Source organism: Bos indicus x Bos taurus, chromosome 6, assembly GCF_003369695.1.
Source record: "Bos indicus x Bos taurus breed Angus x Brahman F1 hybrid chromosome 6, Bos_hybrid_MaternalHap_v2.0, whole genome shotgun sequence".
NCBI classification, from domain to species: Eukaryota; Metazoa; Chordata; class Mammalia; order Artiodactyla; family Bovidae; genus Bos; species Bos indicus x Bos taurus.
The window spans coordinates 26,365,816-26,384,557 of record NC_040081.1 but is presented as its reverse complement, the minus strand read 5'-3'; the positions used below and the strand labels follow the sequence as shown (position 1 = coordinate 26,384,557).

Sequence of the window (18,742 nt, the reverse complement as noted above, 5' to 3'; positions counted from 1 at the left end):
TCATGATGAAAGATCCAGTTCACTTGGAAGCTATATAAATACATATTATCCCAAAAGATTAAAAGCAAAAGTATTCAGAACTATGAGGACAACTACATATCCACAAATATCATAGGGCAAATAGACTTCTAAAAAATAATAGTATAGAAAATGTGGACAACATGATTATGAAAATTGATTTAATGGACATACTTGGAACCCTGCACCTTGCTTCAGAACCCTTGCAAGTACATATGAAACATTTAAAATGTGTATACTTCTCATGGAAAAAATTTTAACAAAGGATTGCCATTTTAGAGTATGTCAGAGTTTTTTTTTCCCCCTAATAATGAAAAATTAGAATGAAAACACTATCTCAAATCTTTTATGATGCATGTAAAGCCATACTTAAAGCGATCTTTTTTTTTGCTTTAAAAGTATATAATGGAAAATGAAAAAAGCCAAAATCAATAAGCTCAGTTTTAATCTCAGGAATTAGTGAAGAAAAACATAAATGAAACCCAGAGAAAGTAGAAGGAAGGAAACACAAAGAACTGAAATTAAGGAGCTAGAAAATATGTAACACAATATAAGCATATACTGGCCAATGTTGAGTCTGAAAAGATGTCATAGAATTGGTAAATCCCTAGTAAGATTAATCAGGAAAAAAAAAGAGGGAAGGTACAAATAACTAGAATCAAGAAAATAGATCTCACTACAGATATTACAGATACTAGAAGAATGTTATAAAAATTTGATGCCCATACATTTTCAAGTATGGATGACACAAGAATAGAAAAGTCAAGTAATCTTACCTTAAATTCTTTTAAGGAATAGGAAACGCAAATATACTCACTAATGTATTTTGTGAAGCTAATAAAATACCATCAAAAACCATAGTAGAATAAAAATTAAAGGCCAGTCTCACCATGAACACAGATCCAAATTCCCATAAACTTTTAGCAAACAATTTCCAATAATATATTTAAAAATCATCATACTAAATTGGATTTATTCTGGAAATGTAGTTTATTATTCCAAATGCAATCATATATTTAATCACATTAAAACTTAATAGGAAAATCATATGATCTTCAGTTCAGTTGCTCAGTCGTGTCTGACTCTTTGTGACCCCATGGATTGCAGCACACCAGGTCCCCCTGTCCATCACCAACTCCCGGAGTTTACCCAAACTCATGTCCATTGAGTCGGTGATACCATCCAACCATCTCATCCTCTGTCATCCCCTTCTCCTCTCATCTTCAGTCTTTCCCCGCATTAGGGTCTTTTCACATAAGTCAGCTCTTCACATCAGGTGGCCAAAGTATTAGAGTTTCAGCTTCAACATCAGTCCTTCCAGTGAATATTCAGGACTGATATCCTTTAGGATGGACTGGTTGGATCTCCTTGCAGTTCAAGGGACTCTCAAGTCTTATCCAATACTACAGTTTAAAAGCATCAATTCTTCAACACTCAGCTTTCTTTATAGTTCAACTCTCACATCTGTACATAGCCTTGACTAGACGGACCTTTGTTGGCAAAGTAATGTCTTTGCTTTTTATATGCTGTCTAGGTTGGTCATAACCTTCCTTCCAAGGAGTAAGCGTCTTTTAATTTCATGGCTGCAATCACCATCTACAGTGATTTTGGAGCCCCAAACAATAAAGTCTGCCACTTTTTCCCCATCTATTTGCCATGAAGTGATGGGACCAGATGCCATGATCTTCATTTTCTGAATGTTGAGCTTTAAGCCAACTTTTTCACTCTCCTCTTTCACTTTCATCAAGAGGCTTTTGAGTTCCTCTTCACTTTCTGCCGTAAGGGTGGTGTCATCTGCATATCTGAGGTTATTGATATTTCTCCCAGCAATCTTGATTCCAGCTTGTGCTTCTTCCAGACCAGCAGTTCTCATGATGTACTCTGCATAAAAGTTAAATAAGCAGGGTGACAACATACAGCCTTGGCGTACTCCTTTTCCTATTTAGAACCAGTCTTTTGTTCCATGTCCAGTTCTAACTGTTGCTTCCTGACCTGCATACAGATTTCTCAAGAGGCAGGTCAAGTGGTCTGGTATTCCCATCTCTTTCAGAATTTTCCACAGTTTATTGGGATCCACACAGTCAAAGACTTTGGCATAGTCAATAAAGCAGAAATAGATATTTTCTTGAACTTTCTTGCTTTTTTGATGATCCAGCGGATGGTGGCAATTTGATCTCTGGTTCCTCTGCCTTTTCTAAAACCAGCTTGAACATCTGGAAGTTCACAGTTCATGTATTGTTTAAGCCTGGCTTGGAGAATTTTGAGCATTACTTTACTAGTATGTGAGATGAGTGCAATTGTATGATCTTATCATCCAGAAAAATCATTTCATAAGATTAAGCATCCGTATATGGTTTTTAAAAACTTCAGAAACCGTTACTAGAAGAGAGTGAAGAGAATATATAACCCTAATTCTATAGAAAACATCACACTCAGTGGTAAAACAAAAAGCATTCCTTCTAAAGTTGGGAATGAGAAGGATCATCCCCATTTTTATTTCTTATTGTATTGTAGAAACTATCCAGTGCTATAGAGTAAAAAGGAAAGAAAAGATATTGGAAGGAAATAAGCTATCATTTTTCATAGATGATATGATTACATCCAGAATACAAAAGAATAGGTTAATCTTGAAAATTAGAATTTGGTTTGCTAGCCAAAACAAAGAAAAACATCTGAAAACCCAAAGCATTGTATTTTTACATACCAGCAAAAACAGAAAATACATTTTAAAAATACATTGTTTACTATAGTATAAAAAACAAAATATTTAAGGGAATTCCTTGGTATTCCAATGATTAGGACTCTGTGCTTTCACTGCTGGGGGCCCTGAATTTGATCCCTGGTCTGGGAGCTAAGATCCTGCAAGCTGAGTGGCTTTAAAAAAAAAAGAAAGAAGTACTTCAGAATAGATTAATAAAAGATGTCTAAGATCTCTGGCAGAAAAGTGTAGAAAATCATTAAGAGAAACTAAGATCTAAATAAACAGAAAGCTATATGTATTCTGTAATGATGTTATATCGCCCCATACTGATCTGAAGACTTAACTGCAGTTCTTATCAAAATCCCAAAGACCAGGAATAGTCAAGATAATGTGAAGGAGATCAAGTGAGCAGAACTGGTTTTACTTCATAACAATAAAATATTGTTTACTTCATAACAATCAGAATGAAACAAGTTAAACTCTATTATATTTAAAAGGCAATGTAGTATTATTTCAAAGATGGACAGGAAGACCGGTGGAACAGGATAACCCAGAAACAAACGGATGCATTAGTAGATGTCTGTTTTACTAAGAAAAAAAGGTACCACTATGGAGCTATATGGAAAGGACAGTTTGTTAAATAAATGGTGCTGCTAAGTCGCTTCAGTTGTGTCCGACCCTGTGCGACCCCATAGACGTCAGCCCACCAGGCTCCCCCATCCCTGGGATTCTCCAGGTAAGAACACTGGAGTGGGTTGCCATTTCCTTCTCCAATGCATGAAAGTTAGAAGTGAAAGTGAAGTCGCTCAGTCATGTCCGACTCTTAGCAACCCCATGGACTGCATCCTTCCAGGCTCCTCTGTCCATGGGATTTTCCAGGCAAAAGTACTGAAGTGGGGTGCCATTGCCTTCTCTGTTAAATGGTGCTAGAAATGTACAAAATACAATTGGAGACACACATACAATCCCGCTTTTTACTATTTTAAAAATTCATTTCAGATACATTATTGAACGTAAAAGTTGAAATAAGAAAGTTTGTCTTAAAACATGAGATAGGAGAATATCATCACAGGCTTGCATACAGAAAATTTTCTTATGTCACAAAAAGCTTAACTAAAAGGAAAAAATGATAAATTTGGTTATTTTAAAAATAAAAATTTGAGAAAAGCATGACAGTAGATGAGCTGATATTTACAACACATGTAACCAGCAGAGGGCTGATGTGTACAAAATGTAGAAAAACACGCCCAAATCATTAAGAAACATGTAGAAAATTCAGTGGTGAAAATGTGCAAATGATTTAAGAAAGCCCTTGACAAAAGATAAAATCCAAGTAGCTAATGAACACATGAAAATATGCTCAACTCATTAAAAATTAGGGAATGCAATATAAAACCACAATAAAATACCACTCTGTACTCACTGGGAAAAATGGTATTACCAAGTGTTGATGAAGTGTGGAACAGTGGAAACTCATTAAATGCTGATGGGACTATAAATTGGTACAATTTGGAGAACAGTATCTATGGAGTTAGAGATGCGTGTTCCCAGTGATCCAGAAATTCTGCTGTTAGGTGTATACCCAGAACGTGTTCGTGTACACCAGGAGCCATTCCGGGAATGTCCATAACAGCATTGTTGATAATAATGAAATATTTAAACAACTTGCATCCACTAACAGTAGAATAACATGGAATATCCATATTATGGAAAAATACACAGTTACAGAAAGGAATGAAGATGAGATCAGATCAGATCAGTGGCTCAGTCATGTCAGACTTTTTGCGACCCCATGAATCGCAGCACACCAGGCCTCCCTGTCCATCACCAACTCCCAGAGTTCACTGAGACTCACGCCCATCGAGTCAGTGATGCCATCCAGCCATCTCATCCTCTGTCATCCCCTTCTCCTCTTGCCCCCAATCCCTCCCAGCATCAGAGTCTTTTCCAATGAGTCAACTCATCGCATGAGGTGGCCAAAGTACTGGAGTTTCAGCTTTAGCATCATTCCTTCCAAAGAACACCCAGGACTGATCTCCTTCAGAATGGACTGGTTGGATCTCCTTGCAGTCCAAGGGACTCTCAAGAGTCTTCTCCAACACCACAGTTCAAAAGCATCAATTCTTCAGTGCTCAGCCTTCTTCACAGTCCAACTCTCACATCCATACATGACCACAGAAAAAACCATAGCCTTGACTAGACGGACCTTTGTTGGCAAAGTAATGTCTCTGCTTTTGAATATGCTATCTAGGTTGGTCATAACTTTCCTTCCAAGGAGTAAGCGTCTATTAATTTCATGGCTGCAGTCACCATCTGTAGTGATTTTGGAGCCCCCAAAAATAAAGTCTGAAACTGTTTCCACTGTTTCCCCATCTATTTCCCGTGAAGTAATGGGACCGGATGCCATGATCTTCGTTTTCTGAATGTTGAGCTTTAAGCCAACTTTTTCACTCTCCACTTTCACTTTCATCAAGAGGCTCTTTAGTTCCTCTTCACTTTCTGACATAAGGGTGGTGTCATCTGCATATCTGAGGTTATTGATATTTCTCCCGGCAATCTTGATTCCAGCTTGTGCTTCTCATGATGTACTCTGCATATAAGTTAAATAAACAGGGTGACAATATACAGCCTTGACGTACTCCTTTTCCTATTTGTTCCTGAAAAGGAGTACATCAAGGCTGTATATTGGAACCAGTCTGTTGTTCCATGTCCAGTTCTAACTGTTGCTTCCTGACCTGCATACAGATTTCTCAAGAGGCAGATCAGGTGGTCTGGTATTCCCATCTCTTTCAGAATTTTCCACAGTTTATTGGGATCCACACAGTCAAAGGCTTTGGCATAGTCAATAAAGCAGAAATAAATGTTTTTATGGAACTCTTTTGCTTTTTCCATGATCCAGCAGTGTTGGCAGTTTGATCTCTGGTTCCTCTGCCTTTTCTAAAACCAGCTTGAACATCTGAAAGTTCACGGTTCACATATTGCTGAAGCCTGGCTTGGAGAATTTTGAGCCATTACTTTACTAGCATGTGAGATGAATGCAATTATGTGGTAGTTTGAGCATTCTTTGGCATTGCCTTTCTTTGGGATTGGAATGAAAACTGACCTTTTCTAGTCCTGTGGCTACTGCTGAGTTTTCCAAATTTGCTGGCATATTGAGTGCAGCACTTTCACAGCATCATCTTTCAGGATTTGGAATAGCTCAACTGGAATTCCATCACCTCCACTAGCTTTGTTCATAGTGATGCTTTCTAAGGCCCACTTGACTTCACACTCCAGGATGTCTGGCTCTAGGCCAGTGATCACACCATCATGATTATCTGGGTCGTGAAAATCTTTTTTGTACAGTTCTTCTGTGTATTCTTGCCATCTCTTCTTAATATCTTCTGCTTCTGTTAGGTCCATACCATTTCTGTCCTTTATCGAGCCCATCTTTGCATGAAATGTTCCTTTGGTATCTCTGATTTTCTTGAAGAGATCCCTAGTCTTTCCCATTCTGTTGTTTTCCTCTATTTCTTTGCATTGATCGCTGAAGAAGGCTTTCTTATCTCTTCTTGCTATTCTTTGGAACTCTGCATTCAGATGTTTATATCTTTCCTTTTCTCCTTTGCTTTTTGCTTCTCTTCTTTTCACAGCTATTTGTAAGACCTCCCCAGACAGCCATTTTGCTTTTTCGCATTTCTTTTCCATGGGGATGGTCTTGATCCCTGTCTTCTGTACAGTGTCACGAACCTCATTCCATAGTTCATCAGGCACTCTATCTATCAGATCTCGGCCCTTAAATCTATTTCTCACTTCCACTGTATAATCATAAGGGATTTGACTTAGGTCGTACCTGAATGGTCTAGTGGTTTTCCCTACTCTCTTCAATTTAAGTCTGAATTTGGCAATAAGGAGTTCATGGTCTGAGCCACAGTCAGCTCCTGGTCTTGTTTTTGCTGATGGTATAGAGCTTCTCCATCTTTGGCTGCAAAGAATATAATCAGTCTGATTTTGGAGTTGACCATCTGGTGATGTCCATGTATAGAGTCTTCTCTTGTGTTGTTGGAAGAGGGTGTTTGCTATGACCAGTGCATTTTCTTGGCAAAACTCTATTAGTCTTTGCTGTGCTTCATTCCATATTCCAAGGCCAAATTTGCCTATTACTCCAGGTGTTTCTTGACTCCTACTTTTGCATTCCAGTCCCCTATAATGAAAAGGACATCTTTTTTGGGTGTTAGTTCTAAAAGGTCTTGTAGGTCTTCATAGAACCATTCAGTTTCAGCTTCTTCAGCATTACTGGTTGGGGCATAGACTTGGATCACTGCGATATTGAATGGTTTGCTTTGGAAACGAACAGAGATCATTCTGTCATTTTTGAGATTGCATCCAAGTACTGCATTTCGGACTCTTTTGTTGACCATGGTGGCTACTCCATTTCTTCTAAGGGATTCTTGCCCGCAGTAGTAGATATAATGGTCATCTGAGTTAAATTCACCCATTCCAGTCCATTTCAGTTCGCTGATTCCTAGAATATCGACATTCACTTTTGCCATCTCTTCTTTGACCACTTCCAATTTGCCTTGATTCATGAACCTGACATTCCAGGTTCCTATGCAGTATTGCTCTTTACAGCATCAGACCATCACCAGTCACATCCACAGCTGGGTATTCTTTTTGCTTTGGCTCCATCCCTTCATTCTTTCTGGAGTTATTTCTCCACTGATCTCCAGTAGCATATTGGGCACCTACTGACCTGGGGAGTTTCTCTTTCAGTATCCTTTCATTTTGCCTTTTCATACTGTTCATGGGGTCCTCAAGGCAAGAATACTGAAGTGGTTTGCCGTTCCTTTCTCCAGTGGACCACATTCTGTCAGATCTCTCCACCATGACCCACCCATCTTGGATTGCCCTACGGGCAATAGTGTAGATGAGCCCTATAAATATATTAAAAAGCCAGCACTGAAAAATATATGATTCCATTTATGTGAAGTTTAAAAAAAAGCTAAAATTAAGCTATAGTTTTTTAGGAATGATTATTTGGTGAAACTGTAAAAGTATGGATAAGTATGGGTATGTATGGATATGGTTACCTTTAAAAATCAGGGTAGGGATTTGAAAGGGATGGATATGTGACAGGAAAAAGTCACAGGGGTTTCTCAGGTTCTTGGTAATGGATTTATTGATTTAGGTGATAGTTCTGTGGTTATTTAATGTATTTAATAATAATAGTTGATCAAGTGTAACGTAAGGACTTCCTTGATAGCTCAGTTGGTAAGAATCCACCTGCAATGCAGAAGAAGACCCTGGTTCGATTCCTGGGTTGGAAAGATCCGCTGCAGAAGGGATAGGCTACCCACTCCAGTATTCTTGGGCTTCCCTTGTGGCTCAGTTGGTAAAGAATCCACCTGCAATGTGGGAGACCTGGGTTTGATCCCTGGGTTGGGAAGATCCCCTGGAGAAGGGAAAGGCTACCCACTCCAGTATTCTGGCCTAGAGAATTCCGTGGACTGTATAGTCCATGGGGTCACAAAGAGTCAGACATAGCTGAGCAACTTTCACACTTAAGCATAACATATATTTATGCACTTTGTTGAATTTGTGGGATTTTTCCACCACTTAGAAAAGATTTTTAAATATACATTCATACAGATATACGCATGCATATATATATAAACCATGATACATAAATGGTAGTGATATAAGTAGATGTCCTTGGGCAGAATGGTACTGTAAAAGTGTGCTAGGCTGTCTTCTTTGGCAGCATGCCTTGCTAATCCTTTTTAATAAGGCATTTTAAGCATCCCATATATATATGTGATTACAGTTAAACTGTAAGAAGAAAGATCTCATAGTTTAACCTTAGCACATGTTATGTTTTCTGCCTTCCTTAGATCTTATGGGAGAAATTTATTTTTCATCTCATTTGGTGGTTTGGCCAAATAGGAAATTTTCATTGCGACCTTCAGGTAGTTTTATGCCAGAGAACGACCTGTAATCTTCCTTGTAGTATTTCATAATAACTGTTTTTATTTATTTGTTTTGTTCTCCACTATCTTCACTTGTGTTTTATAACTGTGAAGTGGACTGAATGGTAACTTTGAACATTTGTGTCTGGACTGTCCTTAGCATATCATCCTTGGTTTTCTTTGTATGCAAAGGAGAGTGATTCCAACATTTAAACTGGGATTTCTATAATTCAAGGTTTTTTGTATTTTTTAAGGCTTTTTCGTCATGGCTTTCAGTTCTAGTCACCACATATTTCTAGTTCTGTCATTCTGTAACCAAGGAAACGCCCTACTTTCAGCATGGCACAGCGCAAGTATACCTTTAAAAAAAATATTCCAGTTTGAATATTCTGTGTATTCTGAAATAATATGCCAAAGAAGATCAGTGGTCCTAGTGATAGGGAAAAAAGGGCCAAATTTTTATACATTAAAATGGTCTGAAAGAAAAAGTCTTAAGTTTGGGGAAAAAAAAAAGGTGTGTTTCTCCCAAATAACAAGCTTACACTATAGATATAGCCCTTGCTATAGATATATGCATATACAGCTTAGAGAAACTGAAGACTAAAACAAAATCCAACTAAAAAATAAAATTTAAGTTTGAAAATATATGTGTAGCTAATGTATTTCTAAGGTCAGTTGTTATCTTAAGCAGTATCAAATATACCCAAAATATTTAAGTAGACCAATTTAGGTTAAAACACAAGGATGAATGAAGTATATACAATATCTGCTGAATTGGGGGAGTCAGATATGAATGTGAATGTAAAATCTTCAGTGAAATATGTTCTATAATGAAAGAATATTTAAGATACTAGGAGTATAAACAATGTTGATTCCATAGACAAATACAGTTTGCTATGAAGATAGTGTTTTAAAATACAATTGGGATGTAAAATCTGTCTAAAATTCCTTAGTTATCCATCAAAAAATTTCAAAGTTATTTTTCTTTCCACTTTTATTATGAAAATTTAAGAACCTATTCAAACATATGGCAACTATAATATAATGAACTACGTTCCCATCACTTGAGGAAGCTTCAAATTAATGAAGACCTGAAGCTCTTTTTTAAAACATGACTTTTCAAAGTTCAGAAAGTTACAAATTAACTGCCCTAGAAAAATAACAATGTACAAATATGAATTCAAATATGCATACTTTGTGATATACTTTGAAATTTACTAATACCTCTTTTTCAGTATCTTGGTATTCAAACTCCATTAGTGGATATATTTTAACTATATCATCTGTGTATGTTTTATTTTAAACAGTGTGGGATATTTTATAGTGTTGCCTTTTAAATGTGAGTATAATCTCTAGAATAACAGTAGATATTACTTGCCTTCAGAGCTGAGAATCAATTTGTTTAGGTGCTGCCAAACATTGTAAAAAGTGACATAATATCAAATGGAAAGATGAAATAAAGCTCTTGTGTATTTAAGCTGCACTGTCTGATACTTCCTTTTGAAACTCATATCTTCAGAGGAGTATTATCTAAATCATGTACTTTCTTGGTGTCTTATAATTCTTAACAATAAATTGCTTATACCAGAACTCTTATTTTATCTTAAATTTTGGTTATTTTGTTCACATTATTCTTTAGATGCTATTAAACTACAGCTCGTTGAATCAGGCCTGGTAGAATGTCTACTGGAGATTGTTCAGCAGAAAGTGGATAGTGACAAAGAGGAGGATATCGCTGAGCTCAAAACCGCTTCGGATCTAATGGTTTTATTACTTCTTGGAGGTGAGTTGTAATTTATGCCAATAAAAGAACATGACTGTCAGATTTTTAAAAATTTATTGTCTCTTTTATAAATACTTCATTAGGCATTTTCTCTTATTTTCCTGTCACATTTAATCTTGTTGATGTAATGATTTTGAAACACATCATAAAGAGAACTAGAGATAATGAACCTGGACAGGAGGAGTCTTTACTATCTTACAAACAGTATTTAAAGAGCTGTCTTTAGAAGAGACAGCTATGATGCTAAAGGTCTAAAAGCTAGGTGGCTACTTGGGATTTAGAATAGAAAAATTCTAAACCCTTTTGTCCAGTCTCTACTAAAAGTTTATTACAAAAAGAGCTATTACTTCTCCCTTTATGAATTGTGGATTGTGAAGTATATGATTTCCCAGTTGGGTATTCAGCTAAGAATATGGATGTGTCACTCCTAAGTATTTCCCTTGAATCTGCTTCATTTATCTCTAGATGAATCCATGCAGAAATTGTTTGAAGGAGGAAAAGGTAATGTGTTTCAAAGGGTACTATCTTGGATTCCATCAAATAACCACCAGCTACAGCTTGCTGGAGCATTGGCAATTGCAAATTTTGCCAGAAATGGTAAGCATATTTGTTCATTCTTATTAAATCAGACTTTCTATATTTTAGAATTATGCTTTGCCATAACATGTACTAAACCTAGAACCGTTCAGAAGCATATACAGAATCTGTGTGTACTACTACCTTAATTTTTCCAAAACCTGAAATACTAATAGTGACTTGCCCAACAAATTACATGTTTTATGCACTTCAACTAAGAGCTGATAGTTTAAAGATAATGAACAGTGACTTTGAAGTCCTTCTTTTTGAATACTCTACACTTCAGAGATGAATAAACTTTAGTCCTGTGCTAATATACTTCTGATCTAGGAGGATATGCTCTTTGGATTTAGATTTAATCTTGGATTTAATAATCTGAGTATTCATTATTGTGCCTCAGTTTATACTCTAATGTGTAGAAAACTTAAGTGTGGGTGATCTACTGGTTTAGGCTGGAATAATACTTCAGAAGCACCAAGCCTTCATGTGTATTTCTGAAGTCTGATACTTCTGCTGTTCATTCTAGAAACTTATTCTTATACTGTGTCTAGGAAATACGAGTTACTTTTATTTTTAATTTGATTTTATTTGAGTATTAACTCTTGTTATAGCATGTTTTAATAATGACTTATTCCATTTTTCCTTCTGTCTTTTTGGGGACCATCATCAGCTCCTTAATAATGAAAATAAGACTTGCAAAATATTGATAATTCATGAAGCTAAATGGGGGTTAAATAGTAATTCATTATAATATTCTGTTTTATAAATGTTTCAGAAATTCTTCTTTAAAAATAATTTAAATATCAACCATGATAACAAAATGTAGAGTACTGTTACTGTAACATTGGCAGAACACTGGCATACTTCATTATAAATGGAAACAACTGGGGGACACGATAAGCACGTGGTTTCTACCTACTCATCTTCTGACATACTGTCAGGATCTCAGCTAGAGATTTTTGGGGCCAATTTTTAAAATGTTATCTATTTTAAGAATCTTAGAATCAGACTTCTCACTCAGTAAACAAACAAAAATCTCATAAATCTGATGTGAGAAAGAGATGGAATTCTTTTTATTTTTCTGTAGCTTCATTTTCCTTAATGTAGATAATGGGCTGGCATGAGTATTACAAAATATTTATAAATATTTGTAAAGAAGGGAAAAAATGTTTTCTGTTGCTATTTAGATGGAAATTGTATCCATATGGTAGACAATGGAATTGTAGAAAAACTTATGGATTTATTGGACAGACATGTAGAAGATGGAAACGTAACTGTTCAGCATGCAGCACTAAGTGCCCTCAGAAACCTAGCCATCCCAGGTAAGTCTTAAGAATGGGAGCCAACTGTGTGAGAGAAAACCTGTTGTTTTGGAAAGATATTTACTTTATGTGGTTTGTGGACCTACCCTGACCAAGAAAAGAAAAATTCATAGTCTTCAGATTGCTTACATTTTTCTTACTCATAAATGGAGATTATATGTTAAAGAAGTTTTTTGAGACTACACAATACACAAGCACAATCTTCCTTTTTCAGATTCAAATAGTCTATTACGTTTTGTGAACTCCCAGATTTTCATCATACTGTATAGTTAAGATTTTTAAAGCATCTTCAGTTAAGGTAAGATAATGGTATCAATTCATAGAATCCCCTAAAAATGACTTTTAAGAATTTTTTTCCCTACAAGCAGATGTGAAATGTTTTCCTTTTGAACTTTTTGTATTGGGCTATCGCCAATTAGCAATGTTCTGCTGGTTTCAGGTGAACAGGAAAGGGACTCAGCCATACATATACATGTAGCCATTCTTCCCCAAAGCCCGCTCACACCCAAGCTGCCACATAACATTGAGCAGAGTTCCATGTGCTGTACAGTAGGTCCTTGTTGGTTATCCATTTTAAATATAGCAGTGGGTACAGACATACAGTTTTTTTTTTTAACTAGGCTTAATGTGCCTTTTTGGATTACTAGTCTTTCAAAATAACATTATCATGGGAAATAATACAGGATATAGTTAAAACTATCCTGTTATTCTACTTTCTAATGGTAAATTTCTGGTTAGGTAAAAATAGTGTAACATGAAAATGCAATCTATATAAAATAAATTTGTTTCATGTAGCAGATTAAGATTGCTTATTAATGTCTTTAATATCTGTATTAACACACCTGGGTCAAGGATACAGACATTAAAAAGAGACATTTATTAAAGTTGAGGAATCATGCTTTTTGTAAATATGAAGGCAACATTGTCAGATTTCCTTTACAAATTATTAGTTTTTTAAATTAGATTTTAAAAGCCAGTAAATGTGATTTTGTATGTTGTGCTTCTGTAGACAGAGGATATTTATCCCCCAGACCTCTCATTACCAATCCCATTCTTAAAGTTAATAGAAAAGTAATACGACTGTTTTTAGGTAGAAGAATGTAACATGGAGCCTTAAAGCTAATAAGACACTCAAAATTATATTGAATGATTATCATCAAAAATGCTAACATAATTTTAACCAGTCTCTCTCTCCCTCCCTCCCCCCCCCCCTCTAGTTGTAAATAAAGCAAAGATGTTATCAGCTGGAGTCACGGAGGCAGTTTTGAAATTCCTTAAATCTGAAATGCCCCCGGTTCAGTTCAAACTCTTGGGAACATTAAGAATGTTAATAGATGCACAAGGTAAGAGAAATTCTTGCCTAAGGTGTATGTTTTGTATGAAAAAAGGCCTGTTTTTAGCTTTCAGAATGTAATCTTAGAGATAAGTAGCAAATAAAAGGCAAAAGAGATTGGTTTTAGATCCCCATTAATTAATTTCCATGGTTGTTATAATTGACTTTAAATGGAAATTATATTGCACTTCTCTTCATTTGTAGGTATAATCTAGGTTTTAGATTGATTTATTAACAGTTCTCGGAGGAATTTTTATGTTTTGGCATTTTCTATACTGATTTTACTTTGTCTTCAAAATCATTGTTTCAATACAGACAGTCAAAAAATTTTTAAATTTGTTTTACAAACAGGGAGATCATGTTTCTGTTTACAGAAACAATAATGAAAACTAATCCTTGGAATGAGTTAAATTCTAAACTTTTTGTATATTGATTCCTTAGAGTACTGCTGAAAACTCTTTGGTACAGTTTTCCAGAGTACTAACAGACTACCAGGCTGAGCCAAAAGAGTATAAAGTTATTTCATTTTTATATAAAAGTCCATAACTCTTTATAAAAAATCTCAATAATCCATTAGATACAGAGTATTTTGTAGTTCTTATTTAACAAAATTGTTGTGTTCTGGTTTTTAGACCTGTAATTTTCCTTTACACTCTAAAATCTTTAACTAGCTGTTTTAGTTGATGGCCTATTAGTGATTCATTCCTTTGTGGTTTGCCTTCTTTCCTATAGCAGAAGCTGCTGAACAACTGGGAAAAAATGTTAAATTAGTGGAACGTTTGGTGGAGTGGTGTGAAGCCAAAGATCATGCTGGTGTGATGGGAGAGTCAAACAGACTGCTCTCTGCCCTCATACGACACAGTAAATCAAAAGTAAGTCTGAGGAAACCATTCATTTATTTATGAAACAGATTAAAAGAAGATGGCAAGAAAAAAATCTTAAAGGTACCCCTTGTCTTGAGTAAATCTCCTTCATATAAATAATTGACTTCACGACAGTAGCCATTCCAGCTGGTTGGTCACAGGAATGTTCCTCCCCATCACATGCTATCTCTTGGTATCTTTCCCTGGAGCAAAAACAGCTGGTAACTTGGCCCTTCCTACCACCTGTCTCACCTAGAGCAGCCTGAAAGCCCATCCATTTCATTGACACCAGTACAGGACCAAGTGTATTGTTGACGAGATGGAAAGTTTTGAGAAAGAATAGCAAAATGAACTCCTGTGGTCCTCCTTTTACCTCTTGTCCATCATAACTGTGCTCTGTCGGGCCCAGAGACAGTCACCAAAGGGGAAGAGAAGTGGGCATTAAGATGAACTATGTGCCAGCTTGATTCTGTAGAGAATTAAGGCGCTCCCAAAGGATTTTAAGCAGCAGGGTGCCATTATTTGGTTTTCCTAGAAAGATGACTCTCCAGCTTATTTACTAGGAGCAAGGAAAACAAAGCTATTTCTAAAATATACATGAGTGATGATGAAGGGCCGAACTAAGGATTTGGGTTGAGTAATTTGAAATTGGTGATATTCAACCATTTTGACACAAAGAAATAAATAGCATATAGTTCAGCCTAATAGAAGCAGTGAGGATGGAAAAGAAGAGAAGGATTTGAGAACGATGTGGGTGGTAGAATTGATAGAATTCAACATTGGGGTCAAAGGAGGAGGAGGTTTTAGAGATAATTCCATGTTTGGGGCTTAGGACCAGGTGGGGTCATCATGTCATTCATCAAAATGAGACTGTGGGAAGAACTGACATTCCAACTAACTTGCTTATTCCCAAATCACTCTTCTGTCCTTTTTGGAGTCTTTACCCTAATTCTTTGCTCCATTCCATGAGGTCTCTTACCAGTGGTTTCGTTTAGGCAAACCATAATTCTGTTAACTAGATTAAATCAGACAGACATGTTTTGGCATCTGAATCTGGAACTCTCAAATAAATTCCTGTTACATGTGGCGGTTAGGCCAACAAAGACTTGAGTTTGAAGGCAACAAAACCCTAAGTGAGATGAAGACAAAAGTGAGTACTGGAAATAAGTGTAGCCATTTCTTTTCGTCTAGCCTTTGCTGTATACTTTTATGTGTGCTTTTCATGTAATAATTTTGTATAACAAAAACCTGTGAGATATACACTTACATTATCTCAAGTGAAATCTCTGAGATGCAGAGAGCTTTTGTAATTTGCTGAAAGTCAGTAAGATTTATTGAGTCTGGAGACCACTGCCACTGGGAAGGACAGAGTTGTAGTTACGATGAGAAATGAGGGAGACAGAATTTTGGTTTAAGTTCTCCTCAAGTCCTGTTGTATGTAATCTTTGTCAGATACAGCAAAGGTTTTAAGACTACATAGATACATGCATACATACATACATAAAAAGCTTCATCACCTGGTTCATCTGAAAAGCAGCCACCTGGTATTATATTAATAATAAAAATTTGAAAGGAGGAACTTTTCATTATTATTATTCCAAGATTTATTCTGTTTTGTTGATCTCATGGTAGGTGAACATTTGGTCAGTGGCGCTTTTGTTTGTTAGCTTCTGGAACTCTCTTCCTTGATATGAACTGCAGTGGTCTTTTTTGCTTAGGTAATTTAAGTTGTCATCTTTTGATGAATTTATTTAAAGCTAAAAGCCTTTTCCTTCTCTTCTGTGAAGAAAAAAAATTATGGTTAAATGTAATGATTCATAGGGACACTGTCAGAAAACCACTCAACAGTGAATTGACTGATTGTAATGCAGTTTATGTTTAAAATTAAAGTTTATAATTTCATGATACTTATTTATTGTAGGATGTAATTAAAACCATTGTACAAAGTGGTGGCATCAAGCATCTAGTTACCATGGCAACTAGTGAACATGTAATAATGCAGAATGAAGCCCTTGTTGCTTTGGCACTAATAGCAGCTTTAGAATTGGGTAAGTACCCCAGTGACAAACTTATTTTCTCCTATTTTTCTCTTGGATGAAAGGAAGCACAGGAGTGGAATAGAAGTCAGACAAAACCTTTGACTAGAAGCATTTTGCCAGTGTGTCTACACTATATCTGAGTATATGGAAATCATGCTCTATAGATTGTCACCATAGATGTCCCTTAGGGTTGTCCTTCTGGTAACATTTGTAAGGCAATGCTTTAATGTTAGTTTGACTCTTAAATGATATCTCAAATTTTAGGCACTTAGGGAATTTCAGCAGGCTTCATGGAAAAATGAAACAATATTTAGAATACAGTAGCAAGCTTAGAGTTTGCTACTCTTCCAGCCACTGAGATTCTCTTCTGTCTGTGCTGCTGATTCTGTCTCTTGCTGGTCTCCTGTCGCCATGGTTTCTGTTGCTTTATAGCATCACCTTCGTTCTAAATTCCCACCTTTTATGTCACTCTTCTGTGTATGTACACTCAGAATCCCCCCAAAGCAGAGTCTGAATGCTTCAGTTAGTCTCTTCGTGGCAGTATCCCTGTTACTCAGAATTCTTCAGGAAAAGCCCACTCATAGACAAATAGTTTATGGGAGGCAACTTTGTGTCAGGAACCCAGCTCTGATACATAGTCAGCTGGAGACAATGGAAGTCACATGGCCTGAGGTAAGACCTGAAGCTGCCTTACACGAAGGAGGCCTGTAGACTTGGTAGACATGTCCTGTTCCGTTCAGAAATACTCTGGTAAATACTGTTAACTGATCACTTCAGTTCTAAGTGATGACTTATGTCCATAACTCTCACTGTGGGGAATTCTCACTCTCACCAACCATTATCCCAGGAAGGAGAAGCCAAAAGATAAAAATGGTATATCTTCCTCTAGTGTCAGATTTACTCAGATTTCAGGTATGAGAGATTTGAATTTTTTGTCCTCTTAACAGGTTATAAACTTTAAAACCATATATAATTTTTTTTTTAAAAATCATAGGATGTAAAAGTTTCTTGAATTTTAAAGCTAGAAAAGACTTCAAGCTTCCCAGGTGGCCCAGTGGTAAAGAATCCACCTGCCAAAGGAGGAGATGCAGGAGATGTGGGTTCCATCCCTGGGTTGGGAAGATCCCCTGGAGGAGGACATGGCAACCCGCTCCAGTATTCTAGCCTGGAAAATTCCACAGACAGAGGAGCCTGGGGGCTACGGTCCATGGGGTCGCAAAGAGTCAGACACTACTAAGCACGCACACACAAGACTTCAGGAAGATGATGTCACTTTGGTCACTTCAGTTAAAGATGCTGTGGAGGTCAGTTTGAGTCCTCACCTAGCCTATGATTTCCTCCATGGGTAGGGGAGATTACTTCATCAGAAACTATGAGGAAGAGGTGAGAATTGAGAAGGACACTGAATGCCAAACAGAGTTCACGACTTGATTTTGTAAAATGGCTTACAGTGATGAAGCTATTTTAGAAGATCCTTGACCTACCAACCTGGGATGAATCTGGTCTTGTGCCCTTCATAACTAGTATCTTCTAAATAGGCTTTAATTTTGCCTTCTCAATAACTCAGGCATTTGCCTGAGTCAGGTTACCTTACCATAGAACTATATAAAATAATACATAATCACATTTGTTATCATTATCACCTAGTGTTTCCTAGGCTCCTTGAGCCTAAGATTTAAAAATAAGGCCATACTACCTTTTTAATATACAACACACTTTGAAAACCATATTTTTCCAAACCTGTATCCTTTCAGGTTTGTAGATACTATGAAGTAATTATAAAATTTTTGTATGATAATAGTATTAAAGCAACATTTTAAAGAGTCCTTTTTTTTGTTTTTGGTAATTGTAAATTCACATGCAGTTAAAAGAAATAATAAAGATGCATTTACAGTTTGCCCAGTTTTGCCCAGTGGTAACATTTTGCAAACCTAGTATAACATCCCAACCCCTGATAAAATTTACCTATAGTTCAGACTTCCCCAGTTTTACTTGTACTCAATTTCTGTTAAATTCAGTTTCATCACCCGTGTAGGTGTATCTGAACAGTTCTAACTCCACAAGGATCCTCCATTCATAACAACACCCACCTGCCTCCTACCCTCCTAATCCCTGGAAACCACTAACCGACCCTTCATTTCTAAATTTTTTTTTCATTTCAG

The 18,742-nt window shown here is 36.4% G+C and overlaps 1 protein-coding gene across 6 annotated transcripts in view; it reads left to right on the top strand.

Annotated features, from left to right (window-relative positions):
* The window catches only part of RAP1GDS1 (Rap1 GTPase-GDP dissociation stimulator 1), a 150,014-nt gene that overhangs the window by 119,901 nt on the left and 11,371 nt on the right, over positions 1 to 18,742 (top strand). For 5 of the 6 annotated variants that reach the window (XM_027544016.1, XM_027544013.1, XM_027544015.1 and 2 more), the window contains 6 exons: positions 10,304 to 10,447; positions 10,913 to 11,044; positions 12,211 to 12,345; positions 13,563 to 13,688; positions 14,411 to 14,550; positions 16,463 to 16,589. In XM_027544016.1, the coding sequence (XP_027399817.1) occupies positions 10,304 to 10,447; positions 10,913 to 11,044; positions 12,211 to 12,345; positions 13,563 to 13,688; positions 14,411 to 14,550; positions 16,463 to 16,589 (804 nt within the window). The remainder of the gene's footprint in view (positions 1 to 10,303; positions 10,448 to 10,912; positions 11,045 to 12,210; positions 12,346 to 13,562; positions 13,689 to 14,410; positions 14,551 to 16,462; positions 16,590 to 18,742) is intronic. The other variant, XM_027544014.1, reaches the window with a different exon arrangement.